The following is a 21,780-nucleotide window of genomic DNA, read 5'->3' as shown; positions in this document are numbered from 1 at the left end:
AGGTCCAATGAAACATTCAGACCCACAAAACTATTGAAGTTCACACTTGGAAATCAAGATGTAGACCTGGAAACACAGTCTTACCGGGAAGGTGGCATCAGGCAATGGGCTTCGGTGGGAACAGTCCTTGCAACAGCCCGTATCACCACCCAGGAACTATTCCTGTTGCCCCTGCCCCAGGTGACAGCTTGGAGGATACCTACGCTAGCGGGCGTGGGGTCCATCTTAGCTTAGAAGGCCGTGACCAACAGAAGCCAACATTTCTCCTAACCACTCCATGGCTATAGCTTCCAGGATCCCTGCAAGGGACATGCCCAGTTACAAGAGTCACTACACTCAGAGAACCCCAGTGCTATGGCCTCCCTCCAGGGAGTCATGATTCCTCCCAGTCCCGCCCAAAGCAACTTACCAATCGGGTCATTTTTACTATAAACAAAGTTGTCTAATAATATGGCTGACATTTCTCTTATCAGGCTTCCACGGAAGCAGAACTAGAAAATTAATTCAAAGTCGAAATTGTCCTTAGAAGGAGAAAGGGTTATGGTAACCCTTTAACCACACTCAGGTGATACAAGGATGCTGTGGGTCCTGCTCTCAAAGAGCTCGTAGTGGGTGTTGGGGGAAATGGGTGAAAGTAGTTCAACTGATGGTTGCAGTATAGTGCTCTGGGTTTGCAGGAAGCGTACCTAAAGCAGACCAAGACACGGGGAGAGGCAAGTGTCTGGGAAGGCTTCCCGGACAAAGTGGTGGCCCAGCTGAACTTTGGAGGAGAAATAGGAGGTGGCCAGGTGAGGAAGTGAGAAAAAGGGCCTTCAGGCAGAGAGAGCGACACAGACAGAGAGAAAGCCTGTGACTATTCTTTGAGAACTGCAAACACAAAAGCGTAAGCCACTGACATCTCTGCATTGTAAAAATTAGTAATTAACTTGTTCAACTCATTCTGCATTTGTGGCACTTAAGGCGTCCTCTCAAATTATTATAGAACCAAAAGAGAGGAAGCAGGAAGTGGGATCTTCTGCTGAAGGCCATTTCACCTACAGCAGGGGTTGGCAAACTCTGGCCCGTGGACCAAACCCAGCCAGCTGTTTATTTTTATAGATACAGTTATGTGGACACACAGCTGTGCCCGTCTGTTTATTATCGTCCACGGCTGCTTCTGCACTTCCACAGCAGAGGGAGCAGTTGCTGCGGAAATCTCTGGCACACAAAGCCAAAAACCTTACTATCTGGCCCTTTACAGAGCATTTGTTCACTCCTGGACCTAAACCAAGAATGCGTTTTACTAGGAGTATTCTGTGCCACTGAGATTTCTCCTCTTTATAAAGATTTGCTTTAGGATAAAGACCAGTGCTCATAAATTCACACAATTCATAAATTCACACAAGCCCCTGAGGCCAAAGCACTTGACTTCAGGCACAGCTACATGGTCTACCGGGACCGGATAATGGGAATCTAACCCCTAAACCCCACCTTTAGACCTACTGCCCCGCCCCCCGCAACTCTCAGCTCCCACTTCTCCCCTAAAACTGGGAAGAGCATGTGTGTTTCTTTCTCTTGCACAACCATTTTCTTACATCAAGGCCTCATCCTCTTGCTGTGACTGTGATCAAGTTTAATCGTGATTCCAGAAAAAGCCTCTATCTCCCAGTTCTTGTCTTAGAGCAGGGAAACTTGAGACAAGAAAAGTCTCCACTAATTGAGAATTTGAGACAAGTATGTGTCTCAGCCAGTGAAGGCATCTGAGGCAGGAGTCAAAGGGTTTCTGACCACAAGGACATTGTTTCTGGTGGAAAGTGATTCAGGAAAGGAGAGGCTTTGGAATTTGCACCCGAGGGAGGTGCTGTCTTGTGAAATAGAGTTTGTTTCCTCTCTCATGGGAATTTTTCAGGATTACCATGATGCAGGCGGAGAGCTCATTGCACAGGCTGCTGGTAGTATGCAAGACGATTTAAGTGCTAAACATCTGCATACTTTTACTTTTAATAGCTATATATATATTTGTGTGTGTGTTTTAGAAGGAAATATAACTAGCATATCGCATGCATGATTTCAGATAAAATTGCTTAAAACTTGTCTTTGAAGAAATATTTAAGAAACGAAGTGACTTGACTTAAAAAAGTTAACGGTACAGATGATGTGCAGACAGGACAAAAATCTGAAGCACATTTCTCAATTCCATTCCCTGATCTGTTTGCAGGTTTGAACTGATTAATTCAGGAAATGTGCAGCTGGAATTCAGCTGGATCTCAGAAGAGACGGCAAAGGCTGTCAGCTTTGCAATGCCAGATAACCAAGGTAAATGCGGTGACGGGTAAAACCTAGGGCTTGAACTGGGTCCCCAGTTAGTACAAGAGCCTTGTTCATGGAGAAGCAAGCACTGCTCCAACGGCCCCCTAAGAAGCAAAGGAGAAGCAGAACAGAGGCCTCCTGGCATCTGCAGAGCCAAAAGGGCCTGAGAAACTCAAGAGCTGAGATCTGCCTTCCTGGGGCCCACACAGATCCCTAGGCATCTTTTCTTTTAGATCTTAACCTTCTAGAAGATTACAGACTCTTGGAGAAACTGATAAAAGCTATGAACTGTCTCCCCAGGAAAATACACACCCATACCCAATTTGCACTTTAAAAAGAGCCCAACACTTAGTGGGCAATTATCTGTTAATTCTCTTTCAACTTGGAGATTCCCAGACCTTGCTAATGAGCCCTTTTCCATGGGCCCCCAGATTATGAACCCCTACTTTAAAGCAATGATTCTCCGAACATTATGTTCACAGCCCATTATTCTTGAGGCACATGACCCACAGACATCTACTTGACCCACCCCCTTGAGCCAAAAGGAAACAAACATGAAAACTTGATGTAATCAATGGAAGTATTTTTCATGAGTCTCGTGTGAGAGATGGGAGCCCATTCTTTGGGCCCCGGGGCCCAAAGTGTACCTGCTAGCAGAGGTGAGCCCACAGAGGGTGCCCAGGGCCTGTGAGTGGGCTGCCTTACACCTGCCCTCCCACTGCAGGTGCAGAATATCACTGGCGCTCTATCTGCCCCCAGGTTTCTCCCAAAATGACCAGCTTAGCCAGGGCACACTGCACATGGGCAGCACCCTGGACGGTGCCATGGACCATTGGAACAAAGCTTCCCTGCCACCCTTCTCTGTGGAGCCCGTCTCGGGCATGGTGCCCGTGGGGAAGACTCAGAAGCTCAAAGTGAAATTCTCCCCAGTGGAGGCTGGAGACTTCGAGAGCCATCTTTTCTGCCAGTAAGGAGATGATCTCCCAGCACAAAGCGCTGCAGCTCCTAGCCCCTCTTCTGTCCCACCACGCCCACCGTTCTTTCCAGCCCCAGACCCCTCCTCAGCCCCACGTTGCCACATTTCCCTTTGGAGAACAAGGAGAATCCAGTCTTTGGTATAGCTCGTCAACCCTCTGTAGACCCTGCCTCCCGCCCACCTCCCCTTCCCAGCCACGTACAGGATTCCTCTGGGCAACAGGATGGTGGGCAGCCAGCTGGGTTCCAGTCCTGGGGCAAGTGTGAACTTGGGAAAGCTTTCTTGTACCTTTTCTGAGACTCAGTTTCCTCCTATGTAAAATGCAAATGACAATACCCACCTTGTAGAGTTGTGAAGACTAAATGAGCTAATTCAAGTGAAGAGCTTAAAACAGTGCCTGGCACGCAATAAGTACGATAAACATTAGGTGGTGGTGGCGATGGAGGAGGTGGACCTGGTACATAGTAAGCGAGGGACAGATGGGGCCCAGGTCCAGTTAGAGGAGAGTCAATCCAGTAACATCTGGCAACAAAAGTCCCTGATGTGGTACCCACTCCCCGGCCAGCTCCATGGAGAACACCTACCTTAGAGGAAGTCTGTGATCCATGGCATGGGGTGGCAGAGACCTATGTGAACAATAAGACCTATAGAAACCCTGCAATCACACTGCAGGGACCTTTCCCACACCTGGGCCACCTAAGCTTGGTGCTGGGGCTCGAGGTCTGCTCACAACTAGTGTACTTTCTCCAAGGAGCTCAGGGTAGTTTTGTAAGGATGTCTGAGTCCTTTTTCGTATCCCACTAGATGCCTATGAAAGAGCCCAGAGGGAAAGACTGTGCTGACCTTATAGCAGGGAGGTTTTCTCACCATTGGCAAAGGAAGTAACATGAGGCCATAGTAAGGTACACAGAAGGAACCAGAATTCAGGCCCCTCATACTCTGCCCATTCATGCATCCATCCACTCCACAACTAATTAGTGACCACTTACTATGTATCATGTACTGTTCAAGGCACTGAGGTTGTATTGTTGACCGAGACAGACCCAGCCTCTGCTCTCATGGAGCTCACATTCTGGTGGGTGGCATATTCATTTCCAACCACGAAAGCAAAAATCGATTAAAAAGTTAAAAATAGACCAAAATAACCTTATCCTCTCAGGATTCCTAACCTGCCACCTGGAGAGCAAGGCCCAGTCCTGTCAGCAAAAGGGCGGAGCTCCCTGCCCTTCTGCCATTTTGACCTGAAAGACTCGGACTACATCAGCGGTCATCGGCGCAACCCAGCTCTCCGAGGGCCTAGTGGTGGGGCTCTGGATCCAAACACCCGGGTGATTGAGTTCACCAGCGTGGGCATAGGAGGGAAGAATCTCCGGTGAGTCATTTAGGTTTGCACTAGTTGAGTTCATATCCGTCAGTCCTTCTAAAAACTCAGAGGAGGCATTCAGAGTAGCAAGCTAGACTGACACGTAGAAGCACGCTTGCTATCCTGGGGTTTGACTTTAGAGAACTGCCTCCGTGAGGAAGCTGACTTCTGTCTCCCTAATTTTGACACTCTGGAAAACTTGGAAGACATAAAAATAGGATCCCTGACCACTGCCTTGACCACAGAGGATCACTGGGACAGAAGAGCCCTTGGTGTCATTATTATTCCAAAATCCAGAACTCTAGCCACACTTGGGATCCCCAAGTGAGATGCAGTTTTTGTTTCTGCAGTAACGAAGTGCTCAGAACGGTTCTGATTCCCACATAAAGGAAGTATGCTAGGGAACAGTCTAGAAAAGTTCCTCTTAATCCTCAAGCCCCTCTCTCACTCTCTGCTATCTATTCTTCCCCCCCTCGGCCAGGACTTTTACAATACTGAACCCAACCAATAGCACCTACTCCTTCTGCTGGGTCTCTGAAGAAATTGAAAGTCTCCAGAACCCTCCAGCCTTCATATGCCTTACAGAAAAGGGCCTCATCCTCCCTGAAAAGAAAGCTGAGGTGTGTATGAATGGGGACCGCTTGACCCAGGACTTTATTAACTCTATGCCCCTCTGCATAGCAGGTCTGCGGTAGAGCATGGGTACAGTTAGGGAGAACAGCCTAAGGGTGTGTCCATCAACAAGTGTTTCTTGAGTGGCTACTCTATGTGTTAGGCAGTCCTCATGGACAAGACAAACCCGAGCTCTCTTGGTAGGCCATGGAGAAACAGAAGTTTTAAAAATTGAGATTATTAAAGCAAGGAAAGGAGAGTTGGACACCAATGCCTGGGGACTCTACTAGGACTCATACAAGAATAAGAAGTAAAGAGTTATTTTTGTCCAAGGGACTGACAGCAATGAAAGGACACAGATGTATTTTTACTTGGTCAGGCCAAAGGGCAAAACAGAAAAGTGGAGTCATGTTCCATGGTTTAGTCCTAATGTCCACACAGTGATTTAGAGCAGAGGGACAGACTTAAAGAAATACGAACGTGCTGGCCAAAACAGATCCGTGGGCCCTATGTCCTGTAAATTCCACAGAGAATCTTGGAGGCAGAAATAAATCCATGAAACGGAAATTCCGAATTCAGTTGCCTTCAGGAAGACCATACAAATGGATGATGCAGGCCAAGGGGACAGTGATAGGGAATGATGGGCACCAGGGCTAGTTGGCCACAGTGCTTCTCTGGAAGGTCACCATACAGAGCAGTGGGCTCAATGTTGCCAGTTCTCCCAGACTTTTCAGAAAAAGCCCAAATTACAAGCTTCTACCCTGAATCTTTCCATTTTCACATGCCCTCCAAAGACATGGCATGAAATATGGCAGCCTAGCCAGCAGAGCCTGTGAGTGGGGTAGACCCCCCTAGAAATACTTGGTGGGCTGGGCCAACAGAAATTGATGTTGCTGGTACAGCTAAACTTACGTGCCCTTACAAAGAGGGTGGAAAGGAAGTGATGACCTGGTGATGTCAGCCAGCGTAACCCCAGGGCTGGCAAGCCTCTAAGGGCACGTGGAGGAGACACACAGGAGTGCCTCTAACTGCTCTGCTACAAACTGCCTTCTCAGATCATCTTCCAGTTCACACCTTTCCATCTGGACATCTCGGAAGCATTCTGGACTTTCTTAATCCCCGAACACAACATCACAGTCCCTTTCCTGCTGGTAGGCAAAGCCACTGACCCTCTCATCAATCTGGACAAGTCACATCTCAACTTCAGTTGTCTCCTCATTGGTAAGGCTGCCCTGTTGGTTTATATTTAGAATTGGCATGACCTGTGGGGGAGGGGCGTGGGACCAGCCCAGCAATGCGCTGCAGGAGCAGACATGGGTGGGGAGCTCTTCCTGGTGCCTTCCAGAAGCATATCAGAGGGCCTCTATCACTATTCACAAGGCCACAAAATACTCAACCTCTCAATCTAATTTCCATCAAGTGTCTTCTAAACCCACACACCAATAACCTAAGGAAATTTAGGAGGCTTGCTGCAGAGCCTACTTGGAAGATTCCTTTGGGGCCTGGACTGACGATGTTTATTTCCAGATCCTCATGTCAGCCCCATCCTGCTTGCATGTGCCCCCAGATTATGGCTGTATCTGTTTGCTGCTTGTTCTGTGCCAAAGTGATCACATTTCTCTGCCACCCTTTCACACTTTTATCCAGCTCAACAAATATTACTGAGCCCCCTGTGTGAGCCAGGCACTCTTCTGTGAGCTGGGAATGCGATGGACAAAGCCCAAGTCCTGACCGTCATGATGGTTACATTCTAGTAGCAGGAAGCAGACTACCAAAACATGAAAAAGCAAAATGTATAGCATGTCAGATGTTGATAAGTGTTCCAGAGAAGAATAAAGCAGGGTAGGGGAATAAGGAATGCTAGTGGGCATTGGGAAGGTGACATTTGAGGCGAGACTTGAAGGACATAAAGGAAGTGATTAGCAAGTCCCTTATAACACTGTGAATCTATCACATGGATGTGATCTTGTGTGTGTGTGTGTGTGTGTGTGTAAAATACAACTAAAGTCAGAGGATTTTTTAGTAATTCATTAGATTTTATTATTTATAAAAGTAATATTCTTTATACGTCAATCAATGTGGTGTTGTATAAGGAAAAATGTAATAATCATCCCCCCCATTCTATCTCATCCTTTCCTTTCTGTCAAAGGAAACCAGTGTTAACAATATGATGTGTCTTACTTCCATACATTTCTTATACTGATACATATAAACAGATAGGAGGAGATTGTGGCATTTAGTAAGGTTTTGAACAAATAAATGAGCAATGTAGCATAAGAATAATAAGAGAAACAGGGTTTAATCTAGGAATGCAATGATGGTGCATTTCAATATAATTGTTACATCAACAGATTAAAGAAGAACCAGGTGATCATACTGATATATACTGAAAAGTCATTGCTGGGGCTTCCCTGGTGGCACAGTGGTTGAGAGTCCGCCTGCTAATGCAGGGGACACGGGTTCGTGCCCCGGTCCGGGAAGATCCCACATGCCGCGGAGCAGCTGGGCCCGTGAGCCGTGGCCGCTGAGCCTGTGCGTCCGGAGCCTGTGCTCTGCAACGGGGGAGGCCACAACAGTGAGAGGCCTGCGTACCAAAAAAAAAAAAAAAAAAAAAAAAAAAAAAAAATCATTGCTAAAATTCAGCAGACATTCTCAACAAAAGCTCTAATAGTAAAATAGGAATAGAGGGAAAAACATAAATAAAGAAGATTAACCAAAATCAAGGGGCAGATATTATCTGGTAATAAACTACTAAACTCACTTCAATTAAAATCAGGAATTAGGCAAGGATGTTCATTATCACCGTCATTATTGAACCCTTTCTTAGTGATTTTAGCAAATACAGTAAAACAAGAAAATTAAATAATTGACATAAACATTGGGGAAAAAAGAGGCAAAATTATCTCATTATGCTGTTGCTGATGACTTCATACATAGATAACCTCAAGAGACTCTAGAGAAAAGCAAAACTACTTGAATCAACAAGATAATGTAGGAATGGCTGGATGCAAGAGGTGTGCAAAAATCAATGGTTTCTCTTTCTTTTAGCAGTAAGCACCTAGAAACAAACAAAAAATTCCATTCATAAGACCTATATAATAGCTAAGGATAAACGTAACGAGAAAAGCACAGGACCTATATGAATAAAACTATAAAATCTTATTAAAATGCCCCCAAACAAGATCTGAACATTTGTCAATTCTCCCAAAATTAAATGCAAATTTAATCGAGTTTCAATTAAAGTCCCAACTAGGGTTGTCAGATAAAATACAGGATGCACAGTTAAATCTGAATTTCAGATAACAATGAATAATAGTTCAGAATGCCATGCAATACGCAATATTTGGGACATACTTATACTAAAAAATTATTTGCTAAATCTGACAACCTTAGTTGCAAAATGATTGGGGTGAGGGGGGAGTTGGAAAAAATGATTCTAAAGTTCATGTGGAAAAATAAATGCTCTACAATAGTCAAGGAAAGTAAGAAAAAGCAAAACAGTGATAGGAGATGTATTAGTCGGGGCCCTGTCAGCACACTCATGACATACCCAAAGCCTAATTCGAAAGAGTCTGATGCAGGGGTTGTTTGCAGAGATACGGGCAGAGCTGAGGGGCCTACCAGCCCCCATTAACAAAAGCAGGAAGGCATTGGGTCTGAAGGAACAAGGGAGGATCCCAGGAGAGCTGTGACCCAGGCAGAGCAGCCACCCAAGAGGAGCAGGCAGTTGATGGGGTAAAGTTCTAGAAGGAAGAGATAGAGTCCCTTTGGGAGGAAGGACCCTTGTAGAGCAAAAAGAAGGAAGAGAGGAGGCCAAAGGCCGAGGAACTGGGAAGAGGAAGGGAAGGAAGCTGCGGAGCCTCTTCTACGAAGGCTTCCTCGTGCCTCCTGAGGTGGGTCAGGAGCCGGCACGAGGCCTCCCTGAGGGCGGTGTTTCCCTTCCCTCCCCACCGCAGGCAGAGAGGCCAGGGAGACCGTGAAGATCACCAACCAGGAGGAGCAGCGGTTCCATTTTGCCTTCCAGGACACCTCCCGGTATTCTGAAGGTTTCAGCAACAGCCTGGTCGTATGTCCCATGGAAGGCTGGGTGCCACCGCTGTCCAGGTAAACAGAAAGGAAGGCCCCCAGGACTGCACTCGCCCAGCATGGCAGGGTCCCAGGCCCGCCAGCCAGGAGAATCGGTTTCCCTTAGGGTGCCCCATCCCTGAAGTCGCTCCCCACTCTAAAACTTAGACATTACAAGTCCATCTCTCTCCTACTTATTCCCTGTTGTGAATTTTCCTCGTGAATCGTAGAGCACTGAGAGCTTTAAGCTCTTGTTCTCAGTATTTTCTTCTGTTTATATTCTTTTCCTTGCTATCCACTGTGTTTGCAAATCCATGAAGCAGTGGCCTGCCGTGCCTGGCAAATCTTCAAAATTCATCGTGATTTGGAGTTAGGATGCCTTTTCCTCCTCGTGTATCATAGTTTAGTAGTCAAGCTTCTTTAACAGGTTGGTCTAGTTATCTAATCTGCTGTCTTCTTCCCCAACCAGGTTTCCAATTGATATTTCCTTCACACCGAAGCAGGAAGGAGAAGTGAACTTCAATTTGATCTGCAATGTGAAAAAGAAAGCCCACCCTCTGACCTTAAATGTCAAGGCTGAGGGCTACTCTATGAATGTAGAGGTCAAGTGCAAGGACAAGACTGGCACCACCACTCTCTTGACTCCCAACCAGACCACCACTCTCAACTTCTGTGAGGTAAAGATGTGAGAGGGCCTCGCTCTCTCTGTTTCCACACTGGTTGGGAAAAGCAGTACAAGTGAGTAGTAGCTGAATCTCTGTTTCAAATGCCGGGGAGACCAGGAGAACAGAAACATGCCAGGAGCAGCTCCACCCCCAGAATGTGCATGGTTTTCATGTGAAAGCTTATTTTACTCTTCAGAGGGTGGAGAGATGGGAGAGAAGGGGGAAATGCTTGTCTTAAACCTACAGAAGGATGTTTTGCTACCAAGTGAGATCTAAGAACTAAATCGTCATCTCACTCTGCTCACTTAGTAGCTCTTGCTGGACTCTCTGAGCTAATGATACTCGGCTCACGAACATCATCTGCCATCACTATTTCCCAAAGGGTATTTTCCCCCAACATGTAGCATATCCTGACCCCACAGCAGGGAACCATGGTTTGCATTCACTCAACATTCAACTCTGTTCTTTCTCAGGTGGAGTTGAATGAACGTGTCCAGTGTGAATTCAGCTTTATCAACACCGGAAGGTTCAACGTCAGCTTCCAGGCAGAGCTATCCGGCCCCAAGTCCCTGCTGCAGTACTTGGAATTTTCACCCATGGATGGCAGTGTGGATGTGGGGCAGAGTGCACACGCCTCCCTGTCTTTCCAGCCATTTAAGAAATGTGTCTTGAAGGGCCTGGAACTCAAAATCAAGGTGAGACCATTTAACATTGTCCAACACTGAACGCATTCACAGCATTCTGTCTTGAGAACGATGTCTGATGGCCACCCTTAGCTGCAAGGAAGGATGGGAAGTCAAGCGTGCTGCCCAGGCACATTGGCAGCCAGAGTCCTGCTAATGAGGAGGCCCTGGGAGGCAGATGTTGGGTAAGGACTGGCAGCCTCTGCACACCCCTCCGCCTTCAAGCTGAATCATCGCTGCAGGAGCAAAGCAAGAGCCCATGTTGGGCCCAGTTGCAGAGTAGTCCACCTTGCTTTCCTTAAATAAACATGTAAACTGTTCATCAGAATCTCTGCAGATGGAGCCCTGAGACCTGAATTTTTTTTAAGCACTCGACTGTTTCCCTCCTTCACCTGAGGGCGTAAGGGCCCTTTCCTCTCACTTCTAATCACACTCCACCTGCCATTTCCTTCCCACAGATCAGCCACGGTCCAACATTTTTGTGCAGCATCTCAGGCTGTGCCGTGAGCCCAGCCGTCCATTTCTCCTTCACCAGCTACAACTTTGGGACCTGCTTCATCTACCAAGCTGGGATGCCCCCATACAAACAAATCCTAGTTGTCACCAACAAAGAAGAGACGTCTGTGAGGTAAGCAGACTTCCCAGAGCTTCCAGATGATTCTGCCACTCCTGTGGGTCCTACAGCCTCCACACAGGTGAGGTCCTGCCAGGACAGAGAAGGAAGGATTATGGGAAAGCCTCAAACACAGGTGGGCGTGAATCCTGAGTCTCCTTTCCCCACCGCTAACACTCATACTTGGATAGCCATGAGCTACTCTGCTAAAAAAAAATCCCCTTCTGGAAATGAGGAGGGCAATGCCGAATGACCTGACAAGAGGCTTGATGGCTTCCGTTTATTTTCCGCATGTAATAGATGTGGGAACTGAGGTTTGGAGAGTTAAAAAGTTAATTTCTCAGGCCAGTGACCTTGCAGTAAAGGGCAGATCTAAACTGAGCCTGAGCCTTCTGATTCAAATCCAGCCTCTCTGTGCCATCCCTGTGTAGAATGTTCCGGTCCAGGTTTCTGGGCCCTATTCCAGATCTAAGAAAACAAAACTGGCCCAGAGACCTATGTTTATTCAAAGTTCTCCAGATTAGTACTCTGCAATTGAACTTTCTTCAGTGTCAGAAATGATGTATATCTGCACTGTCCAGTACGGTAGCCTATAGCTGCATGTGGCTGTGGAGCACTTGAAATGTGGCTAGTGCCACTGCAGAACAGAACTTTATTTTATTTTATTTTATTTTAATTAATTTTAACTTTAAGAGCCACATGTGTCTAGTGGCTACCATATCACACAGCACAGGTCTAGGTTCAAATCCCAGCACTTCCCTAGCTATGTGACCTTGGGCAAAATTTTTAAACTCTCTGTGCCTCTGTCTCCTTGCCTGAAGTGGGGGATAGTCATATCTCCCCATAGGGCTATTAGAAGGATTAAATTAGTTCCTTTAGAGAGAGTACAGTGCCCGGAACATAGGAAATGCTCAGTTTTTTTAATCTGCTGCTACTGTTGTGGCGGTGATGGTGATGATGGTGCTGGTGATGATGATGATGATTCTCCGGAATGTTAAATTACAAGTGTCATGTAATTTTAAATACTAATTTAAAATCTTATCTACCTACACTCCTCCTTGCCTGATTTAATTTAATCTGAGTCTTACTTTGTTTAAGGCATTACGCTCTATTTTATTGCCTTAGCTAGAGTCCTTCTCTAAATACCCAGAAGGCAGATGAGGAGGGGCTGTAATGGAGGTCTACGTGCTTCCTACCCACAAGTGAAGGAGGGTGGACATGATCTTTGAAGGTCCCTTCTAGTTGAGCAATTAGCAATAATAATAATAGCTCACCTTTATGGAATGTTTCCTCTGTGCCCTGTCTAGTGACTGATTTAGTCACTTTATCTCATTTAATCCTCACAACAACTTTATGAGGTAGCCATCACTACCCGCATTTTACAGAGGAGGAAACAGAGACCCAAATGGGCTGAGTAAACTGTTCTCAGGTCACATGGCTAGTTAGGGATAGAGCCCGGATCCACACTCCTGTCTGTCTGACTCTGGACACATACTCCTCCGCACTGTGCTTTACCACCCAGTTACTTCAGGAAGCCCTTTGAAATGTACCTGCTTCCTTCTTATGAAAGGGTACGAAACTGTGAGCTGCATTATCAAGGAAGAGAGGATAAAGAAAGTGAAAAGAGCACTGGGCAAAAGGTCATGAGACTTTGCATTGGAGGCCTGGCTCTGCCAGGATCTCTGGATGTGATCTGGGGGAAGTAACTCGACGGTGCCCAGGAGACCACGGGCTGGATCACTGCTGAAGTCCCTTCCAGCCCTTACATTTGGACTCCCAAGACAACTGGGCAGGACATCCAGCAGTGGATCCAGCTCAGAGAAATAAGGGACAAAATCTCCCCTTCTGGGTCAGGCATCCGAGAGCTTACACACCTTCCTCCTGATCTTCTCCAGCTTAGAGTGTTTGTACACCAACACCAGCCACCTCGAGGTGAACTTCCAAGTTGATGTGGTGAAGCCAGGAAAGACATTGGAGATTCCCATCATCTTTTATCCTCGAGAAAGTATCAATTATCGAGAACTCATCCCCTTTGAAATCAATGGGCTCTCACAACAAGTAGTTGAAATCAAAGGGAAAGGCACTGACATGAAGGTAAGAGCCAGTTGGGGAGATCCTCGGGCTTGGCCCCCCTCCTTCTTGCCCTTCTTTGCCCGCCTGAGCCCACCTGCCACCCCCTCAAAGTCTCCTGCCCCCAAGCTGCTCTGTCAGGGGGTCAGCCAGTCCCACCAAGGGGTGAATCGTCATATCAGACCCAAGTGGATCACATAGATCTCATTCAATACCAAACTTTACTGTATCAAAGGATACAAGTAATCACAGGAGATCACTGGAGAAACACTCTCTTTCTTGGAGAAGTTTGAGACTATCCGATGCAGCATCCCAAGCATGTCCTTTTCGTCCCACATTAGGGCGTGTAGTGTTTTCAGGTTACGAGGTGAGACTTGTTTTAAGCTCTGTATGCAGACGTACCTTTCAGTTATGGGACATCTTTCCTAAACACCACACAGACTGACATTCTCCAGCCAGCCACACCTCCCAGGATCCTATTTGACTGAGGGCCTTCCTTCTAACCAGGTGCTCCTCACAGGAAGGGAATGGTCCAGTCCTGCTGCTAATCCCTTTCCTCCCAGTGTCTGGTTAACGTTTAAGGTGTCTGTCTGGTGGGAGTATTTTCATTTAATAGGAAGTTTTGGAAAACTGAAGACCTTCCAAGATCCTCGGCAAGGCATGGGACATTTCAGCAACCAAGAGAAAATGGGAGGGGTGTATTCCCGGCAGCCTTCCCATCAAGCCAGAGAGCAACAGGACCAGGCCACCTGGTGTGTCTGCACCTGAGCCCGTGATGGGATCTCTTCTGATGTCATTGATTCATTCGAGTGTTCATTCTTTCACCACTCGTTCAGCACCCATTGTGTCAGGTGCTTTGCAGAAATCCTGCAGAGGAGACTTAAGCATGTTCTCTCACCTCCAGGAGTTCACAGGGAGGGACTGGAGACCCTCGCCTTTGTGCACAAAATGGAAACATATGGGCAGGATAGAAGGAGTGTGTAGGGGAGGGGTGCAGTTTAGTGACTGGTCAAATGACAGTGACCACTGGGTGCTATTCGTGTGGGCCACGTCATCCTGGAGGACAAGGCCCAGCCTGACCTTGGCCTGATCCAGGCCAGCATTTTGATCAGTACTTTAGATGCGGACTTTGAAATGTACCTGCTTCTCCCACCTCCGCTGCCGCCATCACCTCTCACTCCTCAAGGCTCTCTCTCCTGCCCTCTTCCAGTCCGTCTCCACAGAGGAGTGAGCCAGAGCACCCTCCCAAGATACACACTTGATGGGGCCACTCCAGGCTGCACTGGCTTCCCACTTCTCCCAGAAGAAAACCTGACCCCTCTCCAAACTGTCTTCCCGTGTCTCCCCCTCGCTCCCAGCCACGGGCCTAACCAGTCCACTCCCTCCAGCTCAGGGCCTCGCCACAGCGTGTCTCCTCCCTCGGGATCCAGCCCCACACCACCCTGATGCAAACCCACAGGATCCCACCCTTCCTTTAGCTCTCAGTAGGAACATGCCTTCCTCAGGGAAGCCTCCCTCACCCCCAGGCTGGCTCAGCCCCTTGTACCCTGAGCTTTTCCTTCCTAACATCTCTGAACCCAGCCGTAATTATGTGATTGTGCAACAAGTTGTTTAGTGGGCATTTTAAGCACATAAATGTTTGTTGAGTGGGCAAATGCCCATCCAATGTGAAGAATGAGGGACACAGAAAGAGAGGGACCCAGCCTTGCCTCACCAGGGTACACGTATCGTATTTCTTTCTCTCATTAACTGATGAACCCTCCTTCCCTGCCCTCTTTCTTATCCCACAGATTTTAGTCCTCGATCCAGCCAATAAGATTGTGAAGTTAGGAGCTGTCCTGCCTGGACAGGTGGTGAAGAAAACGATTTCCGTCATGAACAACAGCCAAGCCCAGCTCACATTTAACCTGTCAGCGCTGTTCTCGATTCCAGAACTCCAGGAACCCAAGGTTGGTGCTCGGGCCCCTAGTGGCATCTTCACGCCCCATCCCTCCCCCCACCCCCCGCCCCGATGACAGGGATGACCGTGGTAGCAACACTGACACCTCACGGTTCTCGTGCACCTTCAGTGTGCCAGGCAGTCCTGAGAGCTCTTCCTGTGCTGCCTCTGGTCATCTTCACAGAAACAGTATAGGGTGGTGCTTCTATTATTCTCATTTTACATGTAAGGAAACCAAGGCTTGGAGAGGCTACATGCCTCTAGAGGGCAACAGTGATGTAGAAAGAGAACTGCCCTTGATGGATTCAGAAGATCTGGGCTCTAATGAATATACGTATATCATCACAGCAGAAAATTTGAAAAATACAGAAAATCACAAAGCAGAACATTTCACCTATAATCGCATACCCAGAAATAATCACTTAACATTTTGGTACCTATCTTTCCCCTGTTTTTCCTACACATTTTTTAAATAAAACATTAATGTTCAGATTGTTTTGAAACCTGCTTATCCCAACTTGAAATAGCTCCTAAACATTCAGTATCATTTGTTCCTCTATATCTCCATTATGCAGATGGACCAATCCTCTGTTTCTGCTCATTTCAGGTGTTCCTGATTTTTTATTTTATAAGCAGCATTGTAATATCCATGTAAACAAAACTCTTTGTGAATCCATGGCTCTCTGCTTAATACATACTCCTAGGAGTGGGCTTCTTGGACCAAAAGGAAGAGTATGTTTCGATATACATCACTCATCTGCCCCCAAAAGCTTGTCCCTCTTTACACTTCAATCCGCTGTGTGAAAGAAGCATGCTTGTTGCCAAATCCATGTCCTCGAGCTCCCTAAATAGAGAAGCTACAGTCCTGGCTGCCGTCTACCCATCTCACAGTGTTTGGGTGGCCCTTTGAAAATGGACCAGGTGTATTTCGTTTTGAGGGCGGACTATATCCATTCCTTCATTCAATTCATTCTTACATTTACTCAGTAAATCCGTGCTACATGCTGGAAATATAAAGGTGTGCCTTAGTCAGCTTGGGCTGCCATAACAAAACACCACAGACTGAGTGGCTTAAACAACAGACATTTATTTTCTTACAGTTCTGGAGGCTGGAAGTCTGACAGGGTGCCAACATAGTCAGCTTCTGGTGAGGACGCTCCTCCTGGCTTGCAGACGACCACCTTCTTACTGTGTCCCCACATGTCAGAGAGACAGCAAGCTCCAGCTCTCCGGTGTCCCTTTTTATAAGGGCGCTAATCTCATCATTAGGGTCCCACTCTCATGACATCATTCTAAGCCTAATTACCTCCCAAAGGCCCCATCTCCAAATACTACTCACATATGGACTTGGGGGGACACAATTCAGTCCATAGTAAGGTGAATATGACATAGACTTTGGTCTGGTGGAGTTCACAATCTTTTGGGGTCACAGACACATGAACAGGCCCAGGAAAGCCTAGAAGCTGCAGAAGCAGGGTGTGATTCAGGACCAGGGCTGCTCAGAGGAGGGCTCGGTGGGCTACAGAAGGCCTCACCTTCTCGGTGGAGAGAGGTCTGAACTGAGTTTTACAGGATGAAGAGGTATCTCCCAGGCAGACAGGTTGAGGAGGAGTGTTTCTGGCAGACAAGATTATACAGGCTCAAAGGGATTGATGCTTTTGGAATCCTAGGTGTGATTCAATGTGGTAGGAGTGTTGTGGACCCTCTGAGGATTGCAGGATACAGGAACACCGGCTGTGAGAGGTCAACCAAAGCAGGACACCCAGTGGGCATCTCGTCCCCGGACCCCACATCACCCACTTTGCCATCCAGAGAAAGAGGGAAAACTTGCTGCTTCCCTTTCCTCATTAATCCAAAGTAAAGTCCTCATTCCAGTGGGTCAGGGCCCCTCACAGTTCGGCTGCACCAGTTCTGCCTCTTGAGGTACTGAGACAAACGCTGCCAGAATGGCCTGAACCAGCACTGTCACCCCGGGAGGTCACTTCCATCATGGTGTTTTGAGAAATCTCTAAGGTCACTTTCCTATTGTGATTCTCAGCCATTATGTCACTCCCCCACCCACCCACCCCTCCCTGCCCGCCACAGTCCACTTCCTGGTGACTGCTCAGCACTCCGTACCAAAGGGAGCTCGAGGATGAAAAGGGCTTGACTTCCTTCAAGCTGATTTTGATTTGATTTTTACCAGGACCAAGGGGAGAGAGCAGCCCCTTATATTCAAGTTCTAACAGTGGTTCTCAAACTTCAGAACACATGAGTCCCCAGATGCAGGTTCCAAGCTCTCCCAAGGTGACTGGTTCTCTTGGGCTGGGGCAGGACCCAAGAGTCTACCTTTTAACCAGCACACTGGGAAATGTGATGCAGGGAGCCCAGGGAGCGCACCTTGAAAACCACCAGAGCGCTGAGTCTTTTCTACTTGCTCTTACTGTTTCCTCCACCGGAGAACAGGGGTTATTTGCAAGGGGTTGGAAAGAGAATTAACACTGATTGAATGCCTGTTACGTGCCACACATTTTGTACGGCGATCTGGATCTTCACCGTAGAGTAAATCACAGAAAGTTTCAGTAACTCACCACAGGTGACACAGCTGGTGAGAGAGCAGAATGATATTACACCTGGCCTGATACGGTCCCAGCAGCATGACCCCCAGAAATGGAGCCTCAGGGGCACCCGACCCTCAGCTGCTGAGACTCGTTGTCATTTTATCCAGGTCATCACCTTGACACCATTCAGCAACATCACTCTGAAACCCAAAGAGGTCCGGAAGCTGGAAGTCAACTTCGCCCCGAAGAAGCGTGTCCCTCCCTTCTCCGAAGAGGTGTTCATGGAGTGCCTGGGGCTCCTGCGGCCCCTCTTCCTCCTCAGCGGCTGCTGCCAGGCCCTGGAGATCTCCCTGGACCAGGAACATCTTCCCTTCGGACCAGTCGTGTGTCAGACACAAGCCACGCGTCGCGTCCTCATGTTGAACACGGGCGATGTGGGTGCGAGGTAGGAGAGCCCTCTGGGCCTGGATTCCCAGGACCCTCTAAAGTGGTTAATACATTGTCCCCATTGCACAGATGAAGTTGAGGCTCAAAGTGGTTATATGACTTGCCAGCAGGGACCCACCCAGGCACTACTTGGGGAATGCTGCCATAGCCGTGCCCGCTGCGCGCCACACACCTGCAGGGGGCACCCTTCACACTGACCTCAGTTGAACAGTGCCCTGAGGCTGTGGTATGGCAGCCTTGGCACTGGAATCACTGGTCTGCACCATCCACCCTCTGTCTCCTACCTGGACCAAGTGCCAGACCACAGAAGGGGTGACCACACCGAACCATTGGATCCCAGGGCCACCAAGAATAGGGGCAACTCTCATGTGAAGGGATCATCTCCACCCCCCTGATCAGACCTGAGAGGCAGTGCAGGGAGCGGTTATGGCCACAGTCTCAGGAGGGTTCCAGTCCTGGCCTGGCCACATCCTAGCTGTGTGACCTCGGGTACATGTGTAAGCGTGTTCATGCACATGCCCCCCAGTGTGCCACTTCCCACCCTGCTCAGCCCCAAGGGAGAGCCTAGAGATCCCACCCAGGAATGACCTGGCCTTTGTCCCACCTGCCTCTGCTTTGCCCAGTAGTCTTCCTCCTCTCAGGCCCCAGGGAGTGCACGAGGGGATGAACCTCCCAGCTAAAAGCACAGGCAAAATCTCTTGTCTCAGCAGGATTGAGGACACCCCAAGGATATTAGTAAACTACTTTGTGTCCTTTTGTCTTGGAAAAGGTTTAAATGGGATGCCAGACACTTGGAGCCTCATTTCTCCATCAGCCCGGAAGAGGGCTATATCACCGCGGGCATGGAGGTTTCTTTTGCAGTGACTTACCAGCCTACTGAGGTGGGCGAGGGGACCCTCCATAAAAACGTGCCCTGCCTCATCCAGGGCGGCAGTCCTCTGAGCCTAGCCCTGTCTGGAGTCTGCGTGGGACCGCCTTCGGTAAAAGAGGTCAGTAGGTGCTGCCCACAGACGGGCCAGTGGCCAGAGTGGGCCCAGCAAGCCCCACAGGAGAACTCAGTCAGGCCTTCTAGGAGCAAGTGGCCCTGTTCAAACAGTCCTTGGTGCCCACATCAAACATGTAGACCTGCTCCCTCCCACCACAGGGCCTTCGCACATGCTGTTCCCACCGCTGATATATTCATTTCCCCCTCTCCATCTAGTTAATTCCTATTTATTCTTCAGCTCTCAACTCAAGCATCTCATTCTCAGGGAAAGTTGTATTGACATCTCTGGCTAGATCAAATTCTGTCATAAGCTCTGTAAGTAAGGGGTGAACACCTTTCACTTTCTCTATGGTTAAAAAATGGGCTTGGCTGTGACAAAGCGAAAGAGAGGCATGGACATATATACACTACCAAACGTAAGGTAGATAGATAGTGGGAAGCAGCCGCAGAGCACAGGGAGATTAGCTCGGTGCTTTGTGACCGCCTGGAGGGGTGGGATGGGGAGGGTGGGAGGGAGGGAGATGCATGAGGGAAGGGATGTGGGAACAGATGTATAGGTATGACTGATTCACTTTGTTATAAAGCAGAAACTAATAAAAAATAATAATATTTACGAAAAAAAAATGGGCTTGGGTTAATCCTCTGCTAGCCCTGTTCCTGGAAACCTAACAGTGGAAACCTGATATAGTTCCTGGCAACACTGCTTATGGTCATAGACACCTGATCTCCATCTCCTGTTGTTTCAACAGTGTTATATAAATGGAATCATGCAGTATGCTATAAATGTGTATGTACAAGTCTTGGCAAGAATATATGCTTTCATTTTCTTGGATAAGTATGTAAGAGTGGAATGGCTGGGTCATAGGGTAGGTATATGTTTACCTTTTTAAGAACCTACCAAATTGTTTTCCAAAGTGGTTGTGTCATCTTACATTCCCATCAGCCACGTCTGACATTTCCACTGTGCCACATCCCTGCCAATACTTGATATGGTCAGTTTTTTAAAATTTTAGTCGTTCTAACAGGTACGTGGTGATGTCTCATTGTGGTTTTTAATTTGCATTTTCCTAGTGACTAATGATGTTAAGCATCTTTTCAGGTACTTATTTGCCATCCATATATCTTCTTTGTTGAAGTGTCTGTTCAGATCTTCTATTTTTATTTGGGTTGTTTGTTTTCTTACTATTGAGTTTTGAGAGCTCTCTGTATATCCAGGACACAAGTTTTAAATTTAGACCTTCAGTCTGTTTAGAGTTCATTTTTGTATGTAGTGTAAGACATGAATCAAAATTCATTTTTTTGTACATGGATATCCAGTTGTTCCAGCAGCATTTATTTAATTGATTATCCTTTCTCCACTGAACTGCCTTTGTACTTTGGTCAGAAACCAATTGATAATATATGTGTGTGTCTCTTGCTAAACTCTATTCTTGTCCCACTGGTGATCTCTTTGACTCTCTTCACACCAATGCGACATTGTCCACGTTGCTAAGCTCAATGGCTAGTTCTCACCGCTCATCTTACTTGACCTGTCGATAGCATTTGACACCTTGAACAAGCCCCTCCTCTTTCACGCACTTCCTTCGTTACATGGCCTCCAGGGTACCACCCTCTCCTGGTTTTCCTCCCACCTTATTAGCTGCTTCTTCTCGTCTCCTCTTCTGATTTTTCTTAACATTGGAACATGCCAGTCAGGAATTAGTCCTGAAATTCCTTCTTTTTTCCCTAAATACACTTACTTCTTGATAATTTCATGCAGTTTCTGGGCCTGAAAAAAACATTGCTATACTGACAACACCCAAATATATATATATATATCTATATATCTACAGATATAGATATAGATATCTATATATATATATGGCTTGAACCTTTCCTTGAACTCCAGATTTGTAAATTCCACTGCCTGCTTAAGGTGCCTGTTTTCTTCCAGGTGGTGAATTTCACCTGCCAGGTACGCTCCAAGCACATACAGACCATCATGCTTTCAAACCGCACCAACCAAACCTGGAATCTGCACCCCATCTTTGAAGGCGAGCACTGGGAGGGGCCCGAGTTCATCACCCTGGAGCCCCATCAGCAAAACAAGCCCTATGAGATTACCTACCGGCCCCGCACCTTGAATGTGGAGAACCGCAAGCATCAGGTAGGTTGAGCCCCACCTCCCCCACTGTTTTCCTGGCATGGTTGGAGGGAGGAGTTGTGTGAGAGAGAATGTTAAGACAAGAGGGGACCCCACAAATGATATTGGATCTACGAGGAATCATGTCCAAAGCTTATCAAGTCCAAAACTTTCCTTTTCGTCCGTGTATTTTCATGTTGAGGGGATTCTCTTGGAACCAGGGGCTCAGTTCTAAAACGGAGTCCTCAACTAAGCATCGAGCAATTAATACTTAGTTTAAGTGAACAAATAGCATCATAGTGACTGTAATAAAAATCAAAAAAAGAAAAGAAGCCACAGTCTTCCACCTCCCCTCCCCAAAAAGAACTGTTTTCTTCTGTCTTCGCTACCAATCCTTATTCAAATACAGCC

General features: G+C 47.4%; 1 protein-coding gene across 1 annotated transcript in view; it reads left to right on the top strand.

Moving 5' to 3' along the window:
- The window catches only part of HYDIN (HYDIN axonemal central pair apparatus protein), a 448,650-nt gene that overhangs the window by 409,146 nt on the left and 17,724 nt on the right, over positions 1-21,780 (top strand). Inside the window, exons 70-83 of the mRNA XM_081216141.1 lie at positions 2,198-2,295; positions 3,049-3,256; positions 4,425-4,637; positions 5,110-5,248; positions 6,296-6,461; positions 9,197-9,344; positions 9,775-9,982; positions 10,444-10,665; positions 11,112-11,281; positions 13,162-13,360; positions 15,127-15,285; positions 17,983-18,260; positions 19,032-19,251; positions 21,181-21,393. Of these exons, the coding sequence (XP_081072267.1) occupies positions 2,198-2,295; positions 3,049-3,256; positions 4,425-4,637; positions 5,110-5,248; positions 6,296-6,461; positions 9,197-9,344; positions 9,775-9,982; positions 10,444-10,665; positions 11,112-11,281; positions 13,162-13,360; positions 15,127-15,285; positions 17,983-18,260; positions 19,032-19,251; positions 21,181-21,393 (2,641 nt within the window). The remainder of the gene's footprint in view (positions 1-2,197; positions 2,296-3,048; positions 3,257-4,424; positions 4,638-5,109; positions 5,249-6,295; positions 6,462-9,196; positions 9,345-9,774; positions 9,983-10,443; positions 10,666-11,111; positions 11,282-13,161; positions 13,361-15,126; positions 15,286-17,982; positions 18,261-19,031; positions 19,252-21,180; positions 21,394-21,780) is intronic.

Source organism: Mesoplodon bidens (assembly GCF_964165515.1).
Source record: "Mesoplodon bidens genome assembly, chromosome: 18".
NCBI lineage: Eukaryota > Metazoa > Chordata > Mammalia > Artiodactyla > Ziphiidae > Mesoplodon > Mesoplodon bidens.
The sequence above is the reverse complement of the archived record's forward strand: the minus strand, read 5'-3'. Positions and strand labels throughout refer to the sequence as shown.